This window comes from Balearica regulorum, chromosome 4 (assembly GCF_011004875.1).
Source record: "Balearica regulorum gibbericeps isolate bBalReg1 chromosome 4, bBalReg1.pri, whole genome shotgun sequence".
In the NCBI taxonomy this organism is placed as follows: Eukaryota; Metazoa; Chordata; class Aves; order Gruiformes; family Gruidae; genus Balearica; species Balearica regulorum.
This window is the reverse complement of record NC_046187.1, coordinates 59,829,944-59,857,640: the sequence shown is the minus strand read 5'-3', so window position 1 is coordinate 59,857,640 and position 27,697 is coordinate 59,829,944. Positions and strand designations below refer to the sequence as shown.

Here is a 27,697-nt window from a genome sequence, read left to right as displayed (position 1 = left end):
TTTGTGTGTGTGTGTGTATACAAATGCTAATAAAGCAGATGGGAGAATTTAAAGTGAAAACCTAAATTTTCAGCACAGATACATAAGAAGTTGTTGAGTACTAATTTAAACTTTGAGCCTGTTTTGTTTCTTTTTTAGCTGCATAAAATAGTATTTTAAACCTTGTGATATTTATTTGATGAACTCAGACTGTCAAACAATTCAGTCAGAAGAACCAAAGTGAACAGAGATTAATACATTTACTGTGCTATTAATGATACCTAGCTGGAAAATAGTCATGAAACATACCAGTTTTCTGACAACCTAAGAGGGTTTTTTAATATCTCTCTATTGTAAGTTCTCCAAATGTGCTAAATTATAATAATTAACCTTGTGTCCAGAATACTGGATATTAACCTCTTGTGGGAAAATTATTCCCCTAGAGGTGTTATTTTTATACTCCATTTAACTAGCTTTTTTGCTTCTCAGTGTAAGGAAAGGAAACAGATGAATGGAGAATATGTTGTGCTTTGAAAATAGGAAAATTTCTTTTGTAAGTAAAAAAAAAAAAAAGTAATCACTGATAATATACCTGTTCTTCATGATGAAAACATTATGTAATATTCTGCTTTCCAAATATTTATGTTAGTGATTAAACAATCTTAGTTTTGTTAGAATGGAATAATTTTTTTTTTTAAGTGGTTCTTAGAATAACATTCATAGTGTTATTTGATTCTGGTTACTGCTCCCTCTCTCTCTCTCCTCCTTCCCCTGCCTCCTGTTACTTAAAAGTAATGATGTCTGCTCATTTTGCCCCTACCCACCCCACGCACCCAGAAGAATATAACTTATTTATATGGTAGCCAAATATCAGAGCATTATGTTGTTAATTCTGACATTCAATGACAACATTCTGAGGTGATGTAAGTGTTCCAAAAAGATTAAATAAAACTTGCAGAATCTCTGGATTACTCCAGCCTGTCTCCAATATGCTCATTTTTCAGTGGCAAAGAACTGCAGAAGCTATTTGAAGTCAAATTTCTAGACTTTGTTAGACAAAACTCATCACAGAAATCCTATTCTAGTTATTTTCATTAATCCATTATTACAGTTTATCCAATGGGGAGATGCCAAAATATCTTTCTAATAATGAAACCCACAGTAGATAACAATAGCACTGAGTTAAAAAGCCACAATTTAAGCAAGAATGAAAATGAAAAGATTCCAGGATGCTAGCTGAAAAGTCTAAAAATAAGAATCCACAAATTGTGTTCTGAAATACGCGCTAAACAAGAAAACTGAAAATCAAATGCCATGGATTCTAATTGAAGCTGGCAAGCAGCACAGTTTGAAAAATTGTGTATCTTTTCATACCTGAATAATGATGATTCATCCTTAGGGATGATGATGATGATACTTTACATCTAGTCTGAATTATATAATATGCAAGATAATAAGAAAATAGAGCCTTAAACCTTAAAGTATCCTTGTGAATTTTCTCCCACAGTGAATACAAAATTGAAATTAAAACTTGTAAGCAACTTTTTTCCTGATGTAATCAACATTTCAAACTGTCAGTGGGAAAACTAAAAGGAATTAAGTGTTTTATATAGAATTTTTTCTTCTATTGTCTTATCTAGAGGTTAATAGATTGAAACAGTGGTTTCTGTGGTGCCTAGAATGATAATCCTTCATATTTCAGATTTTTAAGGTCTGTAGTAAGCATTGATGCAGCCTATCAAAAAATCAGTAGCTTCAAAAACTCTACATTTGCCCTGTTTAGATCTTTAAACAGACTACATAAACCATTTGGAGCAGACTTCTTTTGCATGGTTCTCAGAAAGCAAATTCTTTACTAGAATTCAGAATACTGAAGGCTAAGTAATAGTACTTGTGCATGGAATAATGTTAATCAGTGATGACATCAATGTTAATGATACTGAAATGCAGTGTTAAGCACTATAGGACTTAAACATAGTAGGAGGACATACTGCACCAGACATTGCCCAAAATAAAAAGAAATTCCTATTCTGTAAATCAAGGATGCAATGTATTCATAGCCCCTTTCCATAATCCAGTATTGTCTGATCAGAATTTGTTAGTTCACTGGATTCCTGTTTTTACAAAGTAGAAGTCAATTCAGCCAGTTTAGTCAGTAAGGAAGAAGTCAAAGATCTGACGAGGTGTCACAGTATTATTATTAGTTATTAAACAAGTATTTTATCAGTAATATGGCTAATAATTCTATAATTGAAATTATTAAAATATATAAATCATCAAAGCCAATGGTAACTTATTTCCCACGAAAACACAAAAATTGAGTGCACTCTCAGCAAGTTTGCAGACCACACCAAGCTGAGTGGTGCGATTGACACACCTGAGGGACAGGTTGCCATCCAGAGGAACCTGGATAAGCTCGAGAAGTGGGCCCATGATAACTTCCTGAGGTTCAACAAGGCCAAGTGCAAGGTCCTGCACCTGGGTGGGGGCAACCCCTGGTATCAATACAGGCTGGGGGATGAAGGGTTTGAGAGCAGCCATGTGGAGAAGGGCTTGGGGGTACTGGTGGATGAAAAGCTAGACATAAACTAGCGATGTGCGCTCATACACCAGAAAGCCAACCATATCCTGGGCTATATCAAAAGAAGTGGAGTCAGAAGATTGAGGGAGGTGATTATCCACCTCTACTCCACTCTTGTGAGACCCCACCTGGAATACTGCATCCAGCTCTGGGATCCTCACAACAGGAAAGGCATGGAGCTGTTGGATCAAGTCCAGAAGAGGGCCACAAAGATGATCAGAGGGCTGGAGCACCTCTCCTACGAAGACAGACTGAGAGAGTTGGGGTTGTTCAGCCTGCAGAAGAGAAGGCTCTGGAGAGACCTTATTGCGGCCTTCCAGTACCTAAAGGGGGCTTATAAGAAAGATGGGGGACAAACTTTTTTACCAGGGACTATTGTGATAGGACACAGGGCAATGGATTTAAACTAAAAGAGGGTAGGTTTAGACTAGATATAAGGAAGAAATTTTTTACAATGAGGATGGTGAAACATTGGAACAAGTTGTCCAGAGAGGTGGGAGATGCCCCATCCCTGGAAACATTCAAAGTCAGGTTGGACGGGGCTCTGAGCAACCTGATCTAGTGGAAAATGTCTCTGCTCATTGCAGGGGAGTTGGACTAGATGGGCTTTAAATGTCCCTTCCAACCCAAACTGTTCTATGATTCTATGAATCTGGCAATATTGTTTATGACGTCAGGAAGCCATGCCTGGATTAAGTATCTTCTCAAATTGTATCTCTTGCATATACATATATTAAGACAATTCAGGAACCATTTCTTTCTGTAAACAGAAGTTTCCTTGTGGATATTTTGGGGTGCCCTTGCCTTACTGATGAGCTATAAAGATGTGCATGCATCACTATGGTTTTGGAAATGTTAACCAAACAGGTTTATTTCTTACATACAGTCTAGACATGTTTTTATCTTTGCTATCTTTCAGCTTTCTAGATTGATTCTACTTGCATGAACTAAAAACCAAAACAAAACAAAAGAACCCACAAAACAAACAAAGAAACAAGAAACCTATAAACCAACAAAAGCAAGCAAAGAAAAAAACCTAGAACAGCAACAAAAAGAAAGACCACCTTGATGCATTCATCAACATGAACAGATAATGCTTTGCCTCACCACTTCCTGTATACACAAAAAAGGAAGGGGACTAGAACTGTCGATGTCATTCTCACTTTATTTAAAAATAACTTCACTCCAGGATCTAAAAGAAAAGGCAAACATCAGCACAAACAACAAATGACAAACTTTATCACATAGAAATAGATCTTGCAGTTCAAGAAATATCTCTGTATAATCCAGTTCAGATCAGTACTGTTTGTGTTGTTAAAAAAAAATCCCAAACATATTATTATATCTTTTCTTTCTCCATCCATGTAGAAGTCTGTTGAATTAGAAGTGAAAAAGTTTTGGGTTTTTTTTTTTAAATAAAAATATGGAAATACTCTACAGGAAGCCCATAGCTTCATTCCTCTGTGTTCCTCAGGTTTGGAAAATGAAAGAAAAATCATCACCTGTACAGATATGATTTGGTCTTTGGGTTTAAAATGTCAGCTGGTTGAAGGGTCAGCTTCTCACCCTGTAGAAGTACAGGTATGCTGAACATTTTCTGATGAAGAAATAAATATTAATTCTGTAGAAACTCAGACCTCTATTCTTCCCTACCTGTATGCAGGATTAAAGAACAGAGTTACAGACTTCCTCCTTCACCTGGCAGATCAAAAGTACACACCTCAGAATAATGTCTGAAGGTGTCAGTGTTCGCTAAAGGTGAGAGAGAATGCAAGGGAGCCGACATGTCTGATCAGGATTCGTTTGCTAGTAGGAAGTGATTGGCAGAGAAAGAGGTATTAAGCACTCAGGCTCAGAGAAACCAGAATGAATGTACAGCCAAGATTACCATCTGTTGAATATGAAATGCTTGGATCAAGACATTATAGATACATTTCCCCAAACAGCAGGGATAGCAGTCTTTTTTGGAAACAGTATCACAACAGAGTAGGGAAGCATTAAGATAGAAGCAAAAAGCTGTTCACTAAATTTTAGAGAGCAAATTACTTTATTGGTACAATTGAACTGTATTTAAATTGTGTTGGGTCTGTGAAGGACTTTACAACCAATCTGTAAATTAACATATTGGATTTTTGACAGTTGTTATACAAACATATTATTATTATTGGTAGGTTTTGGGGGATCCAATCCCAAGTTGCCTCTGAGCTGTGGTATATGACCTTTTAGCCTTAATAAAGCCAGAGATTTTTATCCCTTTCAAACCTCAATTTCCTGAACTAGCTGACCTTTGACAAACACTAAAGCAGTGAAAATGATTCTACTTCCATATTCAAAGAATTGTCACAGAAGGTAGAGGGTAGCTCTACCTCATGAGGGTAATAAGAGTTGTTTGTCTGCACAATTACTCTTTTCTACCTTCTTTCTTTAGTTGAAAACTGGAATGTGGAAACCAAGACTAGGTCTTCCTCATCGAAGATTAATCACATCTGTGCAATCAGCAGCTCAGCTGCTATAAGGACCATATAGACTTCCAGAAGGATTAAAGGATCTGTTTTGTCCCTTTCAGTTCTTCCTGCCTTCCAGTTTGATTTTTAGTTAGATGATTAAATTATTCAGAGTCCCACTCCCTTTAGCATTGCTTAAAGATCCACCAAGTGACTAGAGAAACGTAAAACTGTGTGTGGTAGGTGTGATAGATTTTTACTTCTTGAAGGCTTTTGACTGTTGTGTGATATTCTCCTAAGCAAGCTGGGAATTTATGACCAATGAAGCTGGTATGAATCAGGTTACACCTGGTTGGAAAACTATTTTCAGAATGGTTGCGGAAGTTTCAGTGTTATATTCCAGAGAGATTTGTCTCAAGTCTGGACTTGCATTTTCATTAAAAAGTGGGACGAAAGAAGTGTGTACTTTTGTTAAATGTTAGATGACTTCGGAAAGTCAAGTAAACTCTACAGTAAAGGTTCTAGAAATTAAGTCAGGTAATTTCTGACAAATATCCAGCTAAATCATTTCTCTCTTAGGACAAGAGGAAGAATAGATGTTCTTTGCACAATTTTGAGATTACAGAATATGTACTGATTGATTAAAAAAGGCATTTCTTCAAAATCCAAGATAAACAAAGGTTTTCTTTGGACAAAAAGCATTGAAGTACTTTTTATCTAAGTGTTGCCAAACACAGTTGATGTAAAACTATCCAGAGACAAAGTGAAAATGACTGTATTGGAGAGGGAGGATAAAACTTTTCTGGCTAGTTTCAGGAATATTAATAATCCAGGACATTGAGCTCAACTCTACCTTCTTTCTCTTTCTTATTTGTTTTGTGTACACACACACACCCATCTTATACTTTTTTTATACTTTTTATACTTGGGGTGGGAATTACTGTAAAAGAAAATCTTACTGATTCTATATGGCTTCTTTTTTCTGGAATCTACCCAAGTTTTGCCGAATCATTCTGGTTTATATAAATTGATTAGCAGTAATAGACGATACTTCCAACAGTGAAAATTTTGCCAAGCAGTACAATAGAGAAGAGCTGCAGAGCATGAACTGCAGAAGAGAAATAATTTTTAGGCAAAGTCTCTACAGCAGAGTACTCAGAAAAAGGATATTTATCTTTATGTCTTTACGGTTAAAGTTAGTTGTGGGAAATGTTCTTCATTATACAAAGATCTGTTGCTTGATTCTGCAGTTAAACAGAGCTGAAATTGTGGCCAAATGGCAATGTTTTTCATGTGTTAGAACTGAAGTTCTGCAAAATAAATTTCCTTTTATGATGCTTTCTCAAAACCTCAGAATCACATTGTCACTGCAAGGCTGTTTAGTTTCTTTTAAAAATACTGAAATATTTCAGACTAATATTAATTGTAATTCTTTCTCTCTGTAGGATAGATAGTGAAAGGATACAGACTGCAGTATTTCAAGGGTTATTGGTGAGAAAGCCTTTAAAATCAGGTTCTACTTGCAGTATAGTTGGCAGAAGTTTGGCTGGGTGGCAGGCGGTGGGAAAGCTTGAGTTTGTTCAGAGTGGGCAGGATGCGGTTCCGCTCGGCTGCAGTCTCTCAGCATCTGCAGCAATGTGGAGCCAAGTCCAGGCTAACATACCCCGCTCCTCAGTATGACTTCTTAGGCCAGGCTCAGCGTGGTATTAGTGCTGCTGTTCAGCTTACAGTGGATTCAGGGAAGGCCAAATTTTTCTGTAACACAGAATGTAGACACATTTGAAGACAGAAGGTTTGTTTCACTTAGGTCATCAAATTGCCATTAAAGTCTTCAGATTTTCCAAAAGCAAAATTTTGCTGCCATAATTACTAGCAAATCAACCACTCAGCTGATAATGTTGTGAAATATGTCATGACTTATGTCTGTGTGTACATAAGTTATAATATTATGACAGCAACATTTTGTTTTTAGATTGTTGACATACTTATCCCTGTTCAGTTTATATACTATTTTGTATGGTGAGCTTGTAGTATAATTTAAGCCCTTTATTTTATGAACAGACAGTTGACTGGACAGAATATTTTCTTTAGCCAAAAGAGATGTGTGTTTACTTGGTAGCTTTCCATATGATGAGGATTTACCATTACCATTTACCATTAAACTCTCATTGTTAAAGAGCATAAAGAGCGAAGTTAAATGGCTGGAGCAAAAAACTGCACGCTGGCATTTCTAAAGAATAGCATTATAAGCTAGCAGGTCATGGTGAAGAATACTTCCGGTCACCAACTTCAGAGCACTAAACATTTTGCTTACTGTTGGTATAGCCTATGAGCATTACAGTTTGGATTTCTATTCACAGTTTGCTCTTGATCCAGATCTTTACCTGGTATAAAGAAAATGTGCCAGTGAAGCAAAAATGCCTTCACTGGAAATATGTCAGTTTGCACTGATGGAGCAGAAGCCTCATTATGCCAGAAATGGTTCGTGATAACTCTTTGTTGCAGCTATACTTAAGTATATCCTGATTTTATTTCTATCTGCGTAAAGTCAGAAATAGGTCATTTAAGTCAATAGAGTTGGAATTCATTCCAACAGAAATGGAAGGGAATGATATCATGAATGCCAACCCTCCCACCAAAAATTATTTCTTGTAGTTTTTTGTTTTCTAAATATTTTTGTTAACTGCATAAGCTATATTGATTTCAAATTTCACATTTGTATGTTATTTTCTGCATTCAGTGTTGGACAAAGTGAACACATGCTATTTTGTAAGCAAGAAAGAGATTATACTCTTGAGAGAAGCTTATCAGATGTGATTTGATCTACAAATTATCACAGAGATACTCTGAGTGCCAGAAAGAAAAAAAAAAAGTTGACTCATTTATGTTACTGGTTTTACACAGAGTAGTCATATGGCTTCTCATACTTTCCTTCCCTTGTTAAAATCAGTGGGAAAAAATAAAACCCCTTTGCATGGGATATATGTATCTATCTATTATTCAGCTCAGAGTTTAAAACATATCCAGTTCTCAAGTCTGTAGCAGTTTGGTACTGTCAAAGTCTTGGAAATATACAGCTGTTTAAATTGGGTACAGTAAATATTTTTAGATGAAATCTCAAAAGAAAATAAATAATCCTTTTTATTAGATGCAATATGTTGTACAGGTGTCTTGTACAGTAATGGTGTATTTTATTAACCTGTTTTGGAAGTGGTATAACCTGATCTTTGTTTCTCTTTTTGATTTCAATATGCCATGCTCAATTACAGAAAAAGCAACAGTAATTGAGACACTTAAAGTGAATGGGCCAAAGTTAACCATCTGTGAAGTATCTGGAGTATGATGAAAGGGATCCTCCAGAAGGAGTTTAATATAAGATGTCATTCCAGCCCTGTCTTGTGCTAGAAAGGAGGCAGAAATACATAATGTTATGTAATAGGGTGTTATGTGGCGCCTTCTACAACATTTCTTTTTGTTCTATTTACAGAGCCCAGGATAGTGGAGGATTAGAATAATGAAATATTAGAGCTGCATGATGGTAATCTATGTGCTGGTCTCCCACTCCTGACAAGGCTCTGCATCTTTGAAAGCAGAATCTGCAGACCTGGGCAGAGCCTACAAACTTGAGCTGGAAATAAGACAGATGCAATAAAGGACTGGGAAAGCTCTCTGAGCCAGAAAAATGGAAAAGTAACCATTTTTGTACAGAGCTTCAACATTTCTTGGAGATGAGAGTTTTTGGAAGGTCAGTTCAGAATTTGGGAACAAAGAGCAGAGGAATTGTATTTTATGCGAGTCGTTACTTATCCTTCTTGCTCTGCTTTTAACAATGGACCAGTATCACTGACTTCAGGAGTCAACTGTGTGCTGGCAAGAGTCAGTTTAATCAGGCATTTATGAGTCCCATTCTCAAACACTGGAAATCAAAAAGCTTAATTTGTTTTAAAAAAAGCAAAACCAGATGCAGATCTGAACCCATTAATTTAAGCATATGCAGGTAACTAGGAAATTAATTCCCTCTGATGGGTCAGGGATGTGGCTTGGCCACATGTTATGTTACTCATTCACCTAGATATTCATTCTAAGTCCTCTTCATTATTTCAGGGTGCTTTTCTCCCTAGGACTTGTCTGTGCATGTCCTCGTTACATCACACTGCTGAGGTCTGCAGGCATTCATCCAGCCTGCAGATGGGTTATGATCTACTATCTGCCACCCCTGTGGATGGTTATGTGTCTGGTATATGTATGAAAGAAATCAGTTAAGCATGTATAATATTTTATATATATATATATTCTTTTTTTCAGTATATATATTATTTTAATAAAGCAAATATTCTAACTCACCATTTCAAATAGATTAAGATATCCCCCCAATTATATTTTTAAAAAAAGATGAGATAATGTATTCCAAATTTATTTTACAAATGTTGGCTCGGAGCCCTGATCTTACTAACATATGTTACTACACCATTAGCTAGGAAGACTAGAAAAAGGAGAGTAAAGTCATGTGAATAAAAGCTATAATAGGATTTAAAATAAAACACGAGTGGGACCAAAGAATAATCTGGTATTTAGTCTTATGATGTATACAGCCAGCTTTTGATGAATCCTTTTTTTTGTTTGGTGAAAGGAGAGAAGACAAATCAATATTTAAGCTGTGATGCATTTATAGCATGTGAATGTTTGTTCAATCTGATATTTTTCCATAATATGCTTCTTTATTTTTGCTTCTCTATCCTGCTCCACTTTACTGAAATCTTATTGCCGTGTTATGCAGTAGCATTTCCAAATGTTCTCCTTTGGAAGACATGGTAAGAATAAATTTCAAAAGTCACTGTGCAGTACAGATTCTAGTTCAGTAGCTTGTTTTAAAGAAGGCATGACACATAACATCCTATCACATACACCGCCAACTTCTTGCAGACAACCGCTGTTGATAAAGTTCGGTGCATTATTCTCAAGATTTGTCATCTTAAGGCAAATATTTGATATTTGATATTTGAGATATTTGATATTTGAGATATCAAATTCACAGTAAAGCCTTTGCAAATACAGATTACAAGGTGATTTTCGATATATTGGAGTGAATGAAAAGTTAGTGGGATTCTCCATAGTGATAAAAATTTAAAAGAATAACCTTCACGTGTGTGTGGTGGTGATCTTTCTATTTTAACATTTGAAGCTCTGGGCTGCAGTTTTCTGATGGGTGAGTGTTGTCTCATTGTGTGCATCTTTGATTACTTTACCACTTTGTACCTTTGGTTCTTTCTATTGCTATCAATAATAATTTTTAAAAAGCTTGATTACTAAGGCAGCATACAAAGCTCTGGCACAGAGTGTAAATGAACTCAATCTATTTTTTGTGATAATTATGTTTAGGGGATTAGGGCCCCTCTGCATACTCCCATTGTCTGATTCAAGTACCTGGGAGACTGGGGTTTCACTTTTAGTTTGGATATTGTCTCAGATTATAGTTTTCAAAACAGCTTATCCCCAAAGTTAAAGCAAAAGTAACCAAGTGCCAGGACAACAGAACTGTAAGTAGTGTGATCTGGAACAGACTTTAGTCCTGCTCCTTGAAAACTAACATGATAGAAAAGTAACATTTAATGTGGCACTGGAATAGGTTTCCCAAGGTAAATCTAAAGCTCATTTGAATTCATGCCTTGATTATTTTCCAGATTTAAGGAAGAAATAAAAAATAAGTCTGATCTGTCCAACTAGCACAGTGTCATGGTGGCATCTCCCCCAAAGTCTCATTGCCAGTTTCTCAAAGGGTTTGTACACTATTATCAGCAGAGTATTTGAACTCAGGGCATATAACTGCATTACATTTCCGTTTAGAGATGCACCATTGAAGTCTCACAACTACGTGATCATTTATATTCATCTTTTCTGAGTATATCTGAATTTCTATTGCCGTATTGCTGATAGTATTCTAAAAGGCAGAAAGAACTTCTTCAGGATAGTTGTTTCTTCAGTCCCTGCTTTTTTTTCCCTGCTATTTCAGGCAACTATGCTAGAAAAATCAAAGAAAATCAGAGATAAGCTTCAGGAGCGAAGGTGGCATGAGGTGCTAAGAAGATGTGTGCAGCTTTCCTGCTTCCTTTGCTTAATTGATAGATACTGATATCCAGAAAAGTGCAGCATTTGCATAGGACAGTTAGATTGGGAATGAGGCATGAAGAGATCTTAATGAAGCACAGATAGTGGCATATACCTTTTCTTCATGATGTAATAATATTCACAGTATTGCTCAACCCTGCCATGTTTTTATGCACGCTCCCTGTTCACTTTGGAGTGAAGAGAGCAAAGCTTGTTTCCTCATGTTGTCATTTGACTTTTTGAAAGTGCAGGCATGAGACATAGCTATCTCTGGGCTTGGGTTTTGTGTTCTATTTTGGGTTTGCTTGCTTTTTCCCCAGTTCATACTTTCTACTACCACTGCAAAAGCTCTTCCATGAGACATGCCTGGAGTTCTCATGCCTGTTTTCCCCCTCTGCCTCCTAAGTATGAAGCATTTTCTTTGCAGCATTGTTAATCCTCAAAGATATTACTGAGCCACAGGGAGGCAAATCTGCTTTGTTGTATTAAAAAAAACCATGCTAGAGGAGTTAAACACAAACAAACAAACCAAAACAAATTGATGAAAAATAGCTCTACTTCCCTACTTCTTGTTTAGAGAGATATTTTTTTAAATATTAAAAACCCAATAATCAAAAAGGCTAAGTTAACAGTGGCAGATACAGAAGAAAGGCAAAAATTCTGAGTGCTGGTAGTTCCTGATTTCTAGCAAGAAGAGTTGAACTTGCTTACTAAGTATATTAGTGGGGACATCCTGACTCTCTTCTCACTCTCCAGTTGAAAGAATATTTCCTGAAATGTTGTTGCAAAACAGAATTTTCCTCTCCATCTCATACTTGATTTTTTATTTTATTTTATTTTATTTTATTTTATTTTATTTTATTTTATTTTATTTTATTTTATTTTATTTTATTTTATTTTATTTTATTGCTAGGGAACAATGCAGGAAAGAGGTGAAGACTTTAAGAGTAGTCCTTGGAAAAGGCAGTGTTCTTTACTAACCTAGACTTTTGCTAGTGAGAAACAAGACGTTACCAGGGCAGAATTGGCAGCTGCTTGAGACATTAGTGCTTATGGTGAAAAGAGAACCTGCTTTATCATAGAACAGTTTGGGTTGGAAGGGAGCTTTAAAGGTCATCTAGTCCAACGCCCCTGCAATGAGCAAGGACATCTTCAACTAGATCAGGCTGCTCAGAGCCCCATCTAACCTGACCTTGAATGTTTCCAGGGATGGGGCATCTACCACCTCTCTGGGCAACCTGTTCCAGTGTTTCACTACCCTCATTGTGAATTTTTTTTTTTCTTTATATCTATTCTAAATCTACTATTACAGTAATAAATACACAAGCTGTGCAAAATCTTGGCTTATTTAGTTTTATTTTTGTGTTTCTGAGCGCAGTTGTTATAAGTAAAGTGGAGGATGAGATTGGTGCCAGTTCAAGATAGACTTTATTTACATATACAATTCATAAGATGGAAAATGGATTTGTAGGATCATTAATTAATCACTAAAAAAGGATTTTAAATATCACAGAGAAAGGTGAGTTTATCCAGTAGAGGAGAACAGCAGATCAGGTAAATGATTAAAGGCAGAGTAGGTTTGCAGCTAGTGAGTGAAATGTTGAGTGTTCCTCCAGCTGCATCCTGTTACACAGTGTCACAGGGGGAAGTGATGGGGAGAGAGGGTGACACAAAGTCCACCTGATCAACTTGGCTGAATTTTCTGCCATTAGAATGTAATGTTTCACAAAAAAAAAAAAAAAAAAAAAAAAAAAAAGCTTCAGTCTTGAGAAGGTGATTGAATGCCAAAAGATTTATTATCAAGGGAGAAAAGAAAAACTACAAGATAAACTAATCTGTAAATAATTTAGGAGACAATGTAAATTAAAAATCAGCAGGTCTTAAAAGCTTGCATGTCCAGCTGATAATACAGGAATGACTGACTTTGCTATAAAGAGAGTTTGGGAGCAATTCAGTTTATTTTAGAGTGTAATTACGGTGTAAAATGAACTTGAGAAAAACAGTGTGGAATAGGCAGATTCCTTTATTTCAGAAAATAGAAGATAACACCTTGAAAACAATTAAATATGAACCTTAGGAAGCAGTTATGGCTGTATCTATGATAACATTTTCCTGTGGAATGATAGGATTGTTTCCATTTTTTTGTTGGATTAGTTTGTTAAATGGTTGTGGGGTTGTGGTAAATATCAGGACTATTAATTAATGTTATTTTTTCTGAAAATTCCCATTAAATTCAATAGGAAGAGAATGATTTTCAGTATTATTTAGATTTACAATCCAGAAATGGTATGGACGTGATCTTAAAGATGTAAAGAAACTGGTGAACAGTTCTTGCATATTCCCACAGGGTACACATACACTGATCAATTGAGGGAGAATGCTGTTATCTCTGAAAGCCTTATAAAATGATCAGTCTCCTGTATTTTTATGTTTGCTAGCCCTGTTGCTGTTTGTTTTGGGGGCACTCGGCAGAGCTTCCCTGAGAAGGATGTTTGTTTTATGCTTATGGAGAGGAATCTGATACCCTGTGAACAACTCCACTGTAGGTGGCAGAGTCAGTGTGCTGACCCCAAATATTTTTCCTTGCTTAACAAGAGCAACAAAAAAACCGCAACCAAACCAACCAACCAAAAACAAAACAGAAAAACAAACCCAAAAACCAGTTCCAGAAAATTTTATTGAAAGGCTGCCAAAAATGCTTTTCTATTACAACTAAAACACTGAAAGCCGGAAAGAAGTGACTACATAGAAGAAATGCTGCAATTACCTAGGAAAAATAACAACAAAAAAAAAGACATTTCAGAGTTGTATATGTGACTTTTTTAATAGGATCTTTACATAAAATTTGTCATTTCTCTACTTTCTATGGATTCCATTGAAAATTTTTGGTGTTTGGGCTTTTTTGTTGTTATTTATTTACTTTTAGTATGAGTGTATTTTTTTAACTTCTAAAAGAAGTACCTGGTAGTTCGTTTTTTGGCCCATATATTTACATAAATATATGTACTGTAATCATTTTAATATGCACGAATATGGAGTAATTAAATCATAAGTAATTAAAGTGCTAGACAAATTCTCAAATTTAAAAAAAAGGGAAATTAATGTTGAATTCAGGACTATATTTTAAGCTGATATAAGCAGAAGAAAGAGGTATGGAAATCCGAAGTCATTCTTAATTTCAATAGAAATAACTATTGATTCAAGTCAGCAAAACAGAGAATGTGAAGCTATTCACATAGAGGCAATGCCTTTCTTCTTCCTTGTTTGTTCAACTCTCAGAAGGATGCATTTTAGAAGAATGCATTTTCTGTTAATTAAATGGCATGTAGAAAATTAATGTACAACAGACTAAAAATGTAGTTCATAACACAATAATTTATTTGCATATGATCCTAGTAGTATAGTGTCAGAATTGATCAGATTAATTTTACTAGCAATTATTGTCCTGGCATTAACAGATCATCCTTTTAGGTCATCAATTACATACACATATGGCTACAGCTGAAAGATTAAGAAAGAAAAAACCAACAAAAGCCCAGTCTTCCCCAGATGTTTCAGTGTTTGCTATCAGGTATCACTAATTCCTTTCGGCAGGCCTAACTCTATTTTGTATGAAAATCCAGATAGAAATGAAAGTAATGTATTAGCTGTGCTGGAGAAAACGTTAAGTCAATTATACTCCTGCAAGATTTATAAGAACTAAAGTGAGTTTAAATTTGAATTGTCAAAGGAAATTTTACATGCATTAACCACTTAGTAACATCTAACCCATGTATTTAATTATGTACTGGGTTTTGAACCACCATCTCCAGAGCAGCATAAAAAAGTTTTCTGAAACCACTGTTCATAGACATTGCTGTGAATTGCACATGTAAAAGACTTGGAGTTTTGAAGCTGAGGTCTCACCAAAAAAAGAACCTCATGTTAATATACTTTTATTCCTCTCCTGGTGATGCGTATTACAGTAAGATAGACTTCATCCCATTCCTTTGAATGTTCAACTAGTCAAGTGTTTCAAGTAATTTAAAGTTAAAAGATTCCATACGGACGTCCCAACACATTTAATATGATTTAATTTACTAGGTTAAGCAGAAAAACATAATTTGATAAAGAATTTAGGAAAGCTGTCTCTAGCATGATGAAACTTACTTTAATCTGCAATTAATAACCCAAATATTAAGGCAATATTTTTGCAACATAACTCCTATCTGATATGAATCATTAATGTTGCAAAAATATTCATTACTAATGCAAACAGCGTAAAGCAAAGTTGAACTAAAACTGTAAACAAAAAAATCTTTTCAAAATTTTCCAACTTGTTGCATTTACTTTCAAGGGTCAAAGTTTTAGCTTCTTTATTCAACTTTCTCATATGCCATTCCAAGACCATTTCAATTCTCAGTGAAGTAATTTGCAGTGTAAGCCAAATTTCTCATACTCAACCTGTAAGATCTTCTCTTTTGCTTGCATGTGTGAACTGTATGCACTAAGAGCACGGTGAAATGGTAACTCTGTCTGTAGCATTCTGCTCTGAGTAAAATGGCATTGATGCAAAAGTTTTATTAGATTCAGGGGGATGTTGAGGGGTCACACGTTTGCAGGATGTGTATTTATGTCTATTTTAAATGAATACTTTCTGCAATACTTGACCAGAAAGGCAGAGTGGAGAGACAGCTGCAATGTAAATACAAAATAAAGAGTTTATGTTTTCCTAGAGCTTATATTATTGGTACAGACACTTGAAGATGAGTAAACTGAAGAGGAAATAGAAAAATGTTAAAAGATTGGTTCAGCACACTCAAACTGTGAGCAAGCCAGTGCAAATTCAATTCACCTTAATCAGAACATTTCATAGGAACACACAAATTTTGGTGGAAAGATTGTTGATAGGTTTCATAGCTTAATTCCCAGACAGAATTCCAGGTTATTATAGGAGAAAGTCACCCAACTTAGAAGTCCAATGTCTGAGACAAACTGCAGATTTGAAGCTTTACATTCCTACATCTCATATTAAAAAAAAAACAACAAAAAAAACCCCCAAATTTTTAATTTTTTTTTTTTTTTAAAAAGGGAACAGAGAGAAAACTACCTGTTTTTTAAGGCAGTCTAAGTTGGTTTGTCTGGAATTCTTGGGACAGAAATAAAAAAATAACAGTAGGAATATATTGTACTCTTTCTATATATGTTTCTTGGTGATTTAGCTAAGGAAATTATATTCATGCTTCTATTTGTAATGTGTGCTTATGATTTCTTATACGTTATGAAATTAAGACAAGAAAGGCTTGTTTTTTCTACTGTAGGTAAGTGGTGTAGCAGTAAAACTCCCGTGTCCAGTACATCTCACTGCTTGGAATTTGCTATTCCATTTTTCTCTTTTACTTTAGACAAACACTAACTGTGTATAAAAATATATTACTGTGGATTCCATCTTCCAAAGCATTTTAAGTAGCTACTTATTCTGATTTCATTTGAGATACTCCTGTGCCTAATAAGCTTTCCGTTTAAAATCCAAGCTCCGAGCTTTATAAAAGCTACGTGGTCTACATGTAAACACTGTGTAAATAGCATCTGAATAAAAGGCAGGGACACACATTAGGAGCTGCCAGAATTGTGTTTGTTGTGGCTGCCCTGCTAGCTGCTGCTTGAACAGCTGAAGTAGAAATGTACTGATCGACTGGTGCCAGCTCAAGCGAAAAATATGCCAGCGTAGAGAAAAGTTAGAAACAAACACAGAAACGGGTTCTAGGAAGTGTGTCTATCTGTTGGTAGAGGGGCAAGGCAGAGCCATTTAATACGTGGTTGTGAAACAAGTGTTTGCTTGTGATTTAATTTAGTAGAGAAATAGAGAATCAGATTCTTAGATTTAGGATCTGTCAGATGATACTACTCCGCATGGTTTTACGGAATCTGATGCACCATTCTGACTGCAATATTGTTTGAAAGAGGTTTTTTATGTTCATACAATCTAATATGTTGCTAAAACTTTATGACTGAAATGCAGATGGTTTCATGTGGTATAATACAGCAGGAATGTGTGTGTGGCAGAGGGGTTGTTTTCTCTGAAAGCTGTCCATGATAAAGATGAATGTGGGACAAGAGTGTCTAGCATACTATCTGGAGAACATCTATTTAAATGAGAAAAAGACTTCTTAATGGCTAGTTATGGATTGAAAGCTTCTAATGGCTTTTGCCTCACTGTCCAGTTTTGTTATTTGCTGGGAAACTGCATGTTTGTATTTATCTGCTCTAAGCAGCAGATTATGTTTTACTCAGAGAAATTGAAAGCAATCAAACATATGTTAATATCCACTGGCAAAGATTAGTGTGTTATTTAGAACAGAAAAGTTTTAAGGAAATTGGAAATAATAATAATAAAAGTTAGATTATTGTTTTTTTAATGAAGTAGCTATGAATCAATTTGTAGGTATACTAAAGTGTTCAGAGAGCACGCCTTTCATAAACTGACATATATAGCAAGTCCATCCGTTATAGTACAATATAGTAGCAGTGTAATAAGGCTTTCAAGCTAACCAGTGATCAAACTACCTTTCTTCTTCTTTTTTTTTTTTTTTTAAACTTAGTAGTAGAGAGCAATATTAGAGAGATATATACAATTAAATTCTATTGTCTGTCACATAAACTGTTGCAATAACAAGGTTTAGCTCAGAGACAACAAAGGTGTAAGAAAAATATGAAGAACAATTTGTGCAATTAAAATTTGGAAAAAAAAAGTGTCAAGAAGATACCTTTGGATGGGTTTGTGATAAAATGGATTGCTAAGATGCTTATTTTTCCTTAAATAGGAGGAAATCATTGGTTTTAATGGAAAAAGATGTTCTAAAGACCTTGAGTTCTTTTGGAAATAATACTGCACCTAGCACTTTAATCTTTGTCTGTTTACAAATAGTTTTTAAAGCCTAGAAAAATGTCTCAAGTTCCTAAAAGGACTTATCTGGTTAGATCTTTCTGTTAACCTAGGGAAATAATTACAGTTGATCTTTTTTGAGCTATGATTATTCTTTAGAAGACATAAACTTCTTCATTAAGTAAGAAAGAAGGTATATAGGAAAGGAGAAGGATACTGCAATATGTATACTTAATATGGTAAGATAGATTTTTCAGTTTTGTAAGTCTGTGGTACACAAAAAAAAGATGAAACAAGATCCTCCAAAGAAGAAGAGTAAGGCTAATTAAAATAACAGTTTACTAGAGGGTAATAATAAACTCAACATTGCTTGGAGTCTAAAACATACTATTTTCTAGAAGACACACTTTTATCTTGCCTCTAGGAGGGAGAAAATCTTCAGTTTATGCATTCAAGGAACTGTCTGGAAGATCATAATGGTACCTTCTGGCCAGAGAAATTGAGTATTTTTGCTGAACATGGTTCTTTTTATATCAAATAAATACTGACATTACAATGCCTGCAAGTAATTGAATTAGTGATAGTTATGGAGGCTTAAATGTACATTCTGAATGATAGTATTAAATTCTCTCTGACAAAACTTGAAGAGTTAAAGTCATGAAACTCTTGATGTAATTTGTCTAGTAGACTGATGGGAAATATTAGACTGCTTCTAATACTTTTGTAACTCATGTTCAATCATGCTGGTTAGTGAGACATTGATGAGCGTTGGGAGAGTAGCGGTGAGCTGAGGGGAGTAGAGTATAACTGGAACAGAGGAGCAACTGCTTTTCATGAGCCATCATGACGGAGGCAGATCCCTCAGAGGCCTTCAAAATGTCTACCAAGCAGCATGGTATTGGTTCATGACAGAAAAAGTTGGCCAATCAAATAGCTTACATTCATTGTGTTACTTTTAGATCATGCTAATAAGTGAATGACAGCCCTTATTTGCTCATAGCAATCACATCTTAGAAAAATATGCAGGGGTTTCATTTGTGCAATTACGGAAACTAACGGACTTGAAATTCAGCTAGAAACAAAGTGTCAAGTCTTCCTGCTCAAGCTGACAGATCTCTAATCAGTTGTCATCTTATATTTACTTTAAAAGACTTTATTGCAGAGTACTGAATATTTTTCAAGGAGAGCTGATAGCTATGGACTTTATGCCATTAATTTGTTGACAACAAGGTGGTAATAAGCTAAGTTCTAGTCTTTTGAGGGGCAAAGACTTTATTAATAAACTCAGCTGAATTTTAACCATCTCTTTTTTTTTTTTTTAAATGTTATTGAAGGTGTCATGCCAGTTAATTAATTGAAATAAATACTTGATATTGAGCCCTAGAGAAAATGTTGGTAATTATTGCAGCTCAAAATTTAGTATTTGCTTTAGAGTTTAATTAATGACGTTATGATTTCTGTCATAGAGCATCTCTAGACCTTGCCACTTTCAAACTAAAAACCTTAGCACTGCTTTGACAGTGTTGGTGCCAGATAAAGCTTTTATGACTGGCTTGTTCAGGCAAATGGGAGAGATTAAGAGCACCTATTTTGGCTCTGGAGGTGCAGTTTAGGTGTATGTGCCTATGAAACAGGTTCAGAAAGCTAATATTCTAGTAGCTACCTTATTCTAACTGCGACTGTGTTTTGAATCACAAAGTTACCTGTGAACCTAAGATTCACAGTTACCAAACCATTCCATCTGGAAATCCATGCTATGGCGACATCCAGAAATAAGGCAAAAAAGAGTAGTTAAGTTCTGAATGCTCCTAAAACACATGAACTCAGCGCATAGCTTAAAATCAGAGTGGAAACCACAGACATTTTCATTCAAGCATGGCTATTGGCTTAAAATCAGAGTAGAAACCACAGGCATTTTAATTCAAGCATGGCTATTGGAAGTTGTAGGTACTATATATAGCCTAAGGGAACTGACGTCCAGAGCTTCCAACTTTTCCTGCTGAGAGCCATCAACATCCTGTAGCTGTGTGCGGTGCAACCACTATCAGGAGTTACTGAAAAAGAGAGAAGCAGAGTGACCTTGAACTCTGTAGCCCGTTAGGCATTCAACTAGGGACGGAAGTCTGCTTTCTAAAAATCTGAGCACAAGTCCCTTCCTCCCCTTCTAGCTGAATGCTTAGTATTTAGCTAGAGAGTTAGAGCATGTTCCTGATCTCTCCCATAATCAATAAGAAAAGAGAACACTGGTGTGGCATTACTTGGGAGGGAGTGGGATTGTGTATGAAACACTCAAGTTTGAGCACAGACATGATGACTTGAGCTAGCAGTTGCAATAAATAAAAAAATAAAGTAAAAAATTACTATTAAATTCTCTATTCTGCGATACAAATTCTGTACCTAGATTAAGCAAAGACAACACATGTTTTGTCAGTGCAACTTTCATCTTAGTAACTCTTACTGACTTCTTGTAAACCAGAATATTTTCATGACACCATTTCAGTTTGTTTTGAATCTGGGATGATAAAATCAAAAACTTGCAGAGGATCAGTACTGAAGGTCATGGCAGATAGTATAATAAAAAATGTAATAATGCAAACTGTCATAAACTTTCTTGTTCCCTGAAATATGCTGATACAGCTTTATGATAGAAAAGGTTCTTTTTAAAATTGTTGTGCATAGCAAAGCTCAGAAGACATGTACTTTCAGAACAAGTTAAATATTTCTAATAGTGAGTCACCATGACTTTTCACAGACAAACAAGCAAGTCTGAAAATGTCTGCTTCTGTTTGAAATGCTTTCCTCCATATCTTAACATTTCCATGCAAGTTCTTTTCTGCATATAGCAAAAAACGCATAGTTCTTTTTACTTCTACTTGCAACATTATTTATTTCTATTTACATTATGGGAAATTCAAAACATGTCTTTAGTTAGGTATTAGAAAACGATACCTTTTCACAATCAAATTGCATTTGGCCGATAAAAGACTATTTTCCTTTTTAACTTAAGATTGTGCAGTTACTAATAGTGAGCAATTCATTTGAGAAGCTATTGTGAAAGGCTGTATTTTCAAGTAAGTCTCTTTACCTAGAAAAGGTTGTTTATGTGTCTGTTACAAATTGTGAGGTGTTAAGATATTCTGCATTTCAGAATGCACAAGGTGGAATTCTTCTGATGTTTATTGCCTTTAAAATAAACTGTTTCAATTCTCTTAGAATTGCTTCCTGCAGAGAAGAGCCTCATAATTAAAAACAGAGAGTAGGATAGAACAGCAGTGCAAGTGCTTTGATGTTTTGGATACCCAATAGATTTTCTTGAGATAAGATGACCTATAGTTATTGATAATACTTTTCTTTCCAAGCCAGATTTTCAGAACTACCTGGAGTTAGCTTGTTTCGCATTTCGTTTGATGAAGAACAGAATATTAAGCATGAAGGAGGTAATTATACTATTTGGAGTAAGTCAGGTTTACTGCCTGGGATGGCTATTCAAAACACTGCATGAATTTCATTATAATTGCTTATCTCCTGTTTGGGTAAAAGTTGATTTCCTTTATACTTTAATGATTTCTTTTCCTTTTTTTTTTAATAGGTAGGCAAACTTTATAACCATGAATGCTTCTTCTATGTTCTTTTTAACCTTCTTTTGCTATGCTTAAAAAAACCCAAACAAAACCCACACAAAATCCCCAAAACAAAACAAAAAACCCCCCAAACCCTGACAATATCCTAGTAGGACAGAAGAAAGTTCAAAGTAGAACAGACTGTGTAGTACACAGCCGTAAATGTTGTTTGTATTTCAGTTTCATAGCAGACAGAGGAAATTGGTGAAAACTAGTCTTAATTACTTAAAAGAAGTTTTCCTACCCTATAAACTTTAGTTTTAGTCTTTTTCCCTCTGTAATCTCATATGATACAACGCCCTTCTATATTCTGTCAGTTGTGTTCCATCAGGAAGTAGGTATATGTAACTTACATTTTGTATGTTTAATAGGGCGAAACATAATATTTGTAAAACAGGAATGATATATCATAGCAGGCATTTGTTTTCTTACAAATTATTTTTCCTACAAATTATATACTGTGTTATTTCAATATTACTCCCTGATTAAAGATTAGATCGAGTTTCTATTACAGTCGTCCTTTTGAACCTTGTATTAACATCAACAAATAAATTACTGCAATTTCAAACCAAAAGTTTTGTGAATAAGGCCAGAATTAAATTTGTTTCATCAGACTAAGTTTCTGGGTTAGTGAAGTTTTAGGGTTGTAACCCCTAGGTAAAACAAGGCTGGCATGGCTCCATAGGTAGCTTCAGCTTAAATTTTTTGTGCTCTCTCTTTATAAATGACTACTTGTTGATTTCTTAATGTTCCTTTGTTTATATTTTTGTTTAATGGACTGCTTGGTTCGGTCTTGTAGTGTAAGTAACACCCCAAGAGATGCCAGATCCTATTCTCCAAAGCCTTATTTTATTAGTCCATCAAGTATCAAGCTGAAGATTTTATTATTTTTTTTTCTTTTAATAATAATGAAAACTAAGAACTTCTGAGTGAGGCAGAATATAAAGGTCTAGAAATGCATCTTAGCACTCCTCTTTAACATTCCTTCCAGACTATTTATTCAAACAACCTTCAGGGGCTTCCTATATAGAATAAACTGTACAGTCTCCTTGAAGTCTCTTTCCGTCACCTATAAATTTAGAGTTTTGGAGGCAGGGGCACAGGTCCCCCTCTGAGCTACAGAAACTTCTCTCAGCTAAGCAAGTTTATTTGCTCTTAAGAAAGGAGCAATCTTCCTTTTCCTCTAAAGAGTTCCACTTGACCTAAAGCTCATCAGTCAGAAAACCACACGCACTGCCTCTGAGCAGCTTTGCTGAGCAGCTTTACACTTTTGAGCTGAAAAAATACATTATACAGTATTTATATGACAGTTTAGAAACAAACACATCTTTAAATTGTACTTTCTGTCATGGTTTTTTATCATCTCCGACCTTGTGACATTAATAGTAGAGATGCAGTAAATATAGTAAAAATTTTGTTACCATCTTTAATGTACCTGTTTGAGGAAGATCTGTTATCTTTTTGGACACAGAAGTAATAATTAACATGTAAACCACATACATCTCGAGATACCTAATCTTTCCTTTCTGTTTGACTGAAATTATCCGTTCCTACAGTTGGAACATTTCTGGATTACACTTTACATTTATTTCAAATTTGTGGCATGCCACTAGCTTTAGTTGATTACTCTGAATTTGCACTTCTTATTGATGACAGAAATATCAGATTCAAAGGATGTCAAGGCAGTATGAGGTCAATCTCTGAATACGCAAAATATTTGTGCTTTTTAGAAATTTAAATGAAGTTCGACTGACCAGAATTCTAAATGCTATGTGCTGATGATGTAGTGCATCTTGCGAAAGGTACGCTTTAAGTGTATATTACCTTTACCTGAAAGACAGGTTAGGTAAAATTGAACCAGTGAGAAATTCTCCCAGAGATTTATAATTAGAGCCATTGCTCACTCCTCTGGCAAGTTTGTGCAGCTGAGGTCTTAAAAATAATTTTTAAATTCTGCAGGGAGTTTTCAAAATACAGATTATTGTAGAAAACTGTATAAGCTTAGTTTTGCAGAATAAGAGATGCCTGCAGCTAAACAATTTTTCATAGACTGAAATATAATAAATGAGAGAATCTAACAACAGAGAAGTTAAATGATACTTGCTTTTTTGTGACATTAGCAAGGGAATTTTATTCCCGACCTGCTCTTGCTTCCTTTACCATCAGTTCTACCTCTTGAAATTTGAAATGTAAGGTTTTTCTGTAAATCTTAACTCAGATTAAAACCTCCCTATGAATAAAAATGTTATAAGTTAACAAGAAAAATTGTTCTCCTATAGCAAGATGAGGTTCATAAGTATTGTAACAGATTGCTATTTTGTTATTCCAGAAGAAGATATAATTATTTTCAAATAGTTTCAACTAGAGGCAAGATATTTCTCTACTGAGTTTTGAACAGATGGTGGTGTAAAATACATTAAGTCCATAGAATCACTTAGTGACAGACAAAAATCTTATAATCTCTTGGAATTTAATTGATATGGCATCTCTCCAATGACTTTTAAACTTGTGGGTTTAGTACATGCTATCAGTCATAACAGCAAAGAAACTTGCTGCTTTAATCTTTCTCTGGATGCACTGTCCAGCATTTTATATGGAAGAAAATCAGATATGCACAGCTATTCTAGTAAATTACTTTGATGCAGATTTGTGCATTTCCTTACAGATTTAGTTTTGAAACAGAGAGAAGAGTTGGGCAAATCTCTATTATCCTTTGAGAATTATTTGGACGGTACTTGCACCCTACTAATGTTATCTGTAGAGAAATAGGGATATCTGTGCTTGAGACAATAAATCCAGGGGGGGAAAAAGCATTCATATTAAGTATTGAACTATGTCAAAGATGAGATAATAGATTTTATCTGGGAATGATTGACATGAGAAATAAAGGTGTAGAAAATACAAGTAAAATTCAACCTATTAAGTCTGATCCCTTAAAGGAAAATAAGGGAGACCTGTCTCTCACAGACATTTCTTGAAGCATGAAAATTGTTTAAAGGGCATCCTAATTTATCCAGTTCACAAAGCTATCTGTGATGGCAGGAAAAGATTTTTTCTTGAAATGGATGCCTTATTCTCTTTCAGTAGCTGTTCAGAGCCTTTTGTCTATTTATATTCATTATTGTTGCTGTAAGAACAGTGCTGTTTTTCATTATTTCATTGGCATGAGAAGCCCTGATTCAGTTTTGCTGTCAATTTTGACCTCTTTCTGTACCTCCTCTACTTTCAGTGACTAAAAGCATCAGTAAATAGAAACAGAGAAAAACCCATAAAATACTTCTGCAGCAGTACAGAATAAGTTTAACAACACTTAAGACATATGCAATTGCAGTTCATGTCTATGGTAGGGTAAAGCATGCACTGAGAGTTTGTTTAGCTCTTTTTTGCACTGCTACATATTTAGTGAGTTTTCATATACCTGGTGGGAAAGGGAGTTGAGAATATACATAAATAGTCTAATAAAAAATAAGATTCTCAAAATACCTTCACACAAAGAGCAGAATAAAAGCAATGTTAATTTTAATGCTGATAACTATTTTTTGTCAAAATATTTTGAGAACGCAGTAATTCTTCTATTTATTTTCTATCTCTGTCACTCAAAAGTAAAGAGAGAATTTTCAATTTTATCTAGCCAGCCACTCATCTCTGATTTAAAATAAAATATATCTATATATGGCCATGCTTTACCAGTCCAATTAAATTAATTAACTTGAAGTGTAAGTTTCATAAACTAATCACAGGTGTTCCACCACTGCGGACTGTGAGTTTATCCGTTGTGCTCAGTCTAGACCTAATTGAATGAATCACTATCAATCAGAGGTGCTTTGTTTACAAAGGGGCATGAAACATGCTCATCAGCTCTCTCTGCTGCTCACTCCTGTAGAAGGACCATGAAGTATTCAAGTGTGATGCCCAGTTTCTGGTAGAACCTCATTCAATTCTGTTAGGAGCATGCCATTTTCTTCAAATAATTCTCCTGGAATAATTCCGTCCTTTGACAGTTATGGTGGCTCGGGTTATTGATATTTGGGCACATAATTTTTTGCCTCAAGTTGCAGCTTCAAAGTTGACCCAAGTAGAAACCAATTGTACCATCCAATAATGAATCTATTATATGAATAAATTAGTTATACTCCAGCGCACAATGCTTTACATTCACAAAAACCAAAATCCCAACTGGCATCTCTATTATGATTCAGAAAGGAGCCACAGACTAAACCACTGTGCAGAGAACAATTTTCTACTGAATATTTTTCATTCAGGAAACCATATTCTGAGTGGCCTGGAAGCAAGATGCCTACACAAAGTATGCACCATATGATTTGTCATGATACGTTGTGGGGGCAATAGTAGGCAATGACCATTTAATAAAAGGAAATTAACAGTTTATTAAAAACTTGTCTGAAATAATAATTGCTAAAATACCAAATTACTCCTTCTCCTTTAACAATAATTGTCTTTTAAGTCAGATAAAATCTGCGGATTTTTTACTTTTTTTGTCTGATTCAGTCTGATAAACTTGTTTTCATCTTCTGCTTCTTTATGTTCTGCTCAACTCCTATATTTGACCCCTTAACCACTGTTTTTCTGTGCCTTGTTCAGATTTTCAAAACAATCCAGCAGCTGCTAAATGATTATGACCACTGCAACTGATATTTGGTAGATTATCAGAAGTGACTCTGTGGATTTGCACAGAATAATCAAGAGGATGATTTTATTTTCCTATACTGTAGTCAATACATTTAATACAATAATATCTTCATTTTCTTCAGTATATGTACCCTTAAAAAACAAACAAAAAAAGGGTTTAACCTCCCTGTTAATATATTTCACTTGACTGGGTTTTATGCTATCGTAGCATATATAATTAGAGGATTTTTCCTACATATTGTCAAGAATTTAGTCAGGCGTTACAAGTGGAGCAAGCTTAACATTGTCCAGTTTCAAATCTTTTGTCAATTTTACTGAGTCTGAGTGAAAGCATAAACTAATAATGCAAGAAACTTCTTGATATTCAAATGAGTAAACAAGCTGGAGATTATCTTATTCATTCTTGAAAAAGTAGATGTTGGCTATGAAGCAGTACTCCAAAATATATGTACTGCACTTCTTAGGAAATCTGGAAATGTCACAAACTGAGGAATAATGAAATATTTTCTGAGATTTAAAATTTTATGGGTACGGGCATACACTTTGGCAACCAAGCATACTAATTTTAGTGTTGTGCTGCAAAACACAAGAGCAGACAAGTTGCAATATTAAACATTCTTAAACCAAGAGAATGGATGAATTAATTAAAGAGTACTTCCACTGGAGTCACTTCTGACAAAAACAATTCCATTTTTACTTTGGGGCTAGGAAATATTTCACGTATTTTCGAGCACTATCTCAAGAAATCTGTAGAGGGATATGCTCAGCTGCCCACTCAAGTAAGTAGGTTAGGAAATCTGAAGAAAATGTTACCTAGTAGCTGGTGAAGCAACCAAAGACCCAGTATCTCCATCTCAGGGATGAGAGGTAGGCCCTGACTAATATGCTTGTCACCCCTGTTCAAGTCCAATCTTGCCTTTAACTTTCATCAAGACATAGTTCTATTTGTAAGGTAAGAATTCTACTTCTTTACCTCCTATAACTGTTGAGCGAATGAAACACTGCAGGAGACTTAGGGTCAAGGGCAGGGGTCAAAAAACTTTGATACACACTACAGGCTCCATTAGATTCCCCCTCCCAAGGTTTGAAACTGCTGTTTCTGACAGGCTTAGACTTTATAAGACAGACTTGATTTTTTTGACTTCTCTGTTTTGTTTCATTCAAACTTTCCATTCCTATAAAAAACCCCATCATTATACTTTTCCATTCTATAGTGGGATAAACAGTGATACTCTAATCACTTTTAGTATAACATCCCTATGTTTCTTGTGTATGATTACAGTCTATCTACTGTACATGCACAAGGGGAATTAGTGCTGTGCTTAAAACTTAATTACTAATGGACTGTAACCCAGATGAATCTGTCATAAGTATGTAACCATTCTGAGCTGATGTTTGTAATTAATTCACTAGCTGTAATCTGCACACACAGCTGAAAAATCAATAAAAAAAT

The 27,697-nt window shown here is 35.1% G+C and overlaps 1 protein-coding gene across 10 annotated transcripts in view; it reads left to right on the top strand.

Moving 5' to 3' along the window:
• The window catches only part of PCDH7 (protocadherin 7), a 286,621-nt gene that overhangs the window by 241,504 nt on the left and 17,420 nt on the right, over positions 1–27,697 (top strand). For 2 of the 10 annotated variants that reach the window (XM_075752344.1, XM_075752343.1), the window contains one exon: positions 21,334–21,411. The exons of the other annotated variants lie outside the window; for them this stretch is intronic. In XM_075752344.1, coding sequence (XP_075608459.1) covers positions 21,334–21,411 — 78 coding nt within the window. The remainder of the gene's footprint in view (positions 1–21,333; positions 21,412–27,697) is intronic. 10 annotated transcript variants of the gene reach the window in all.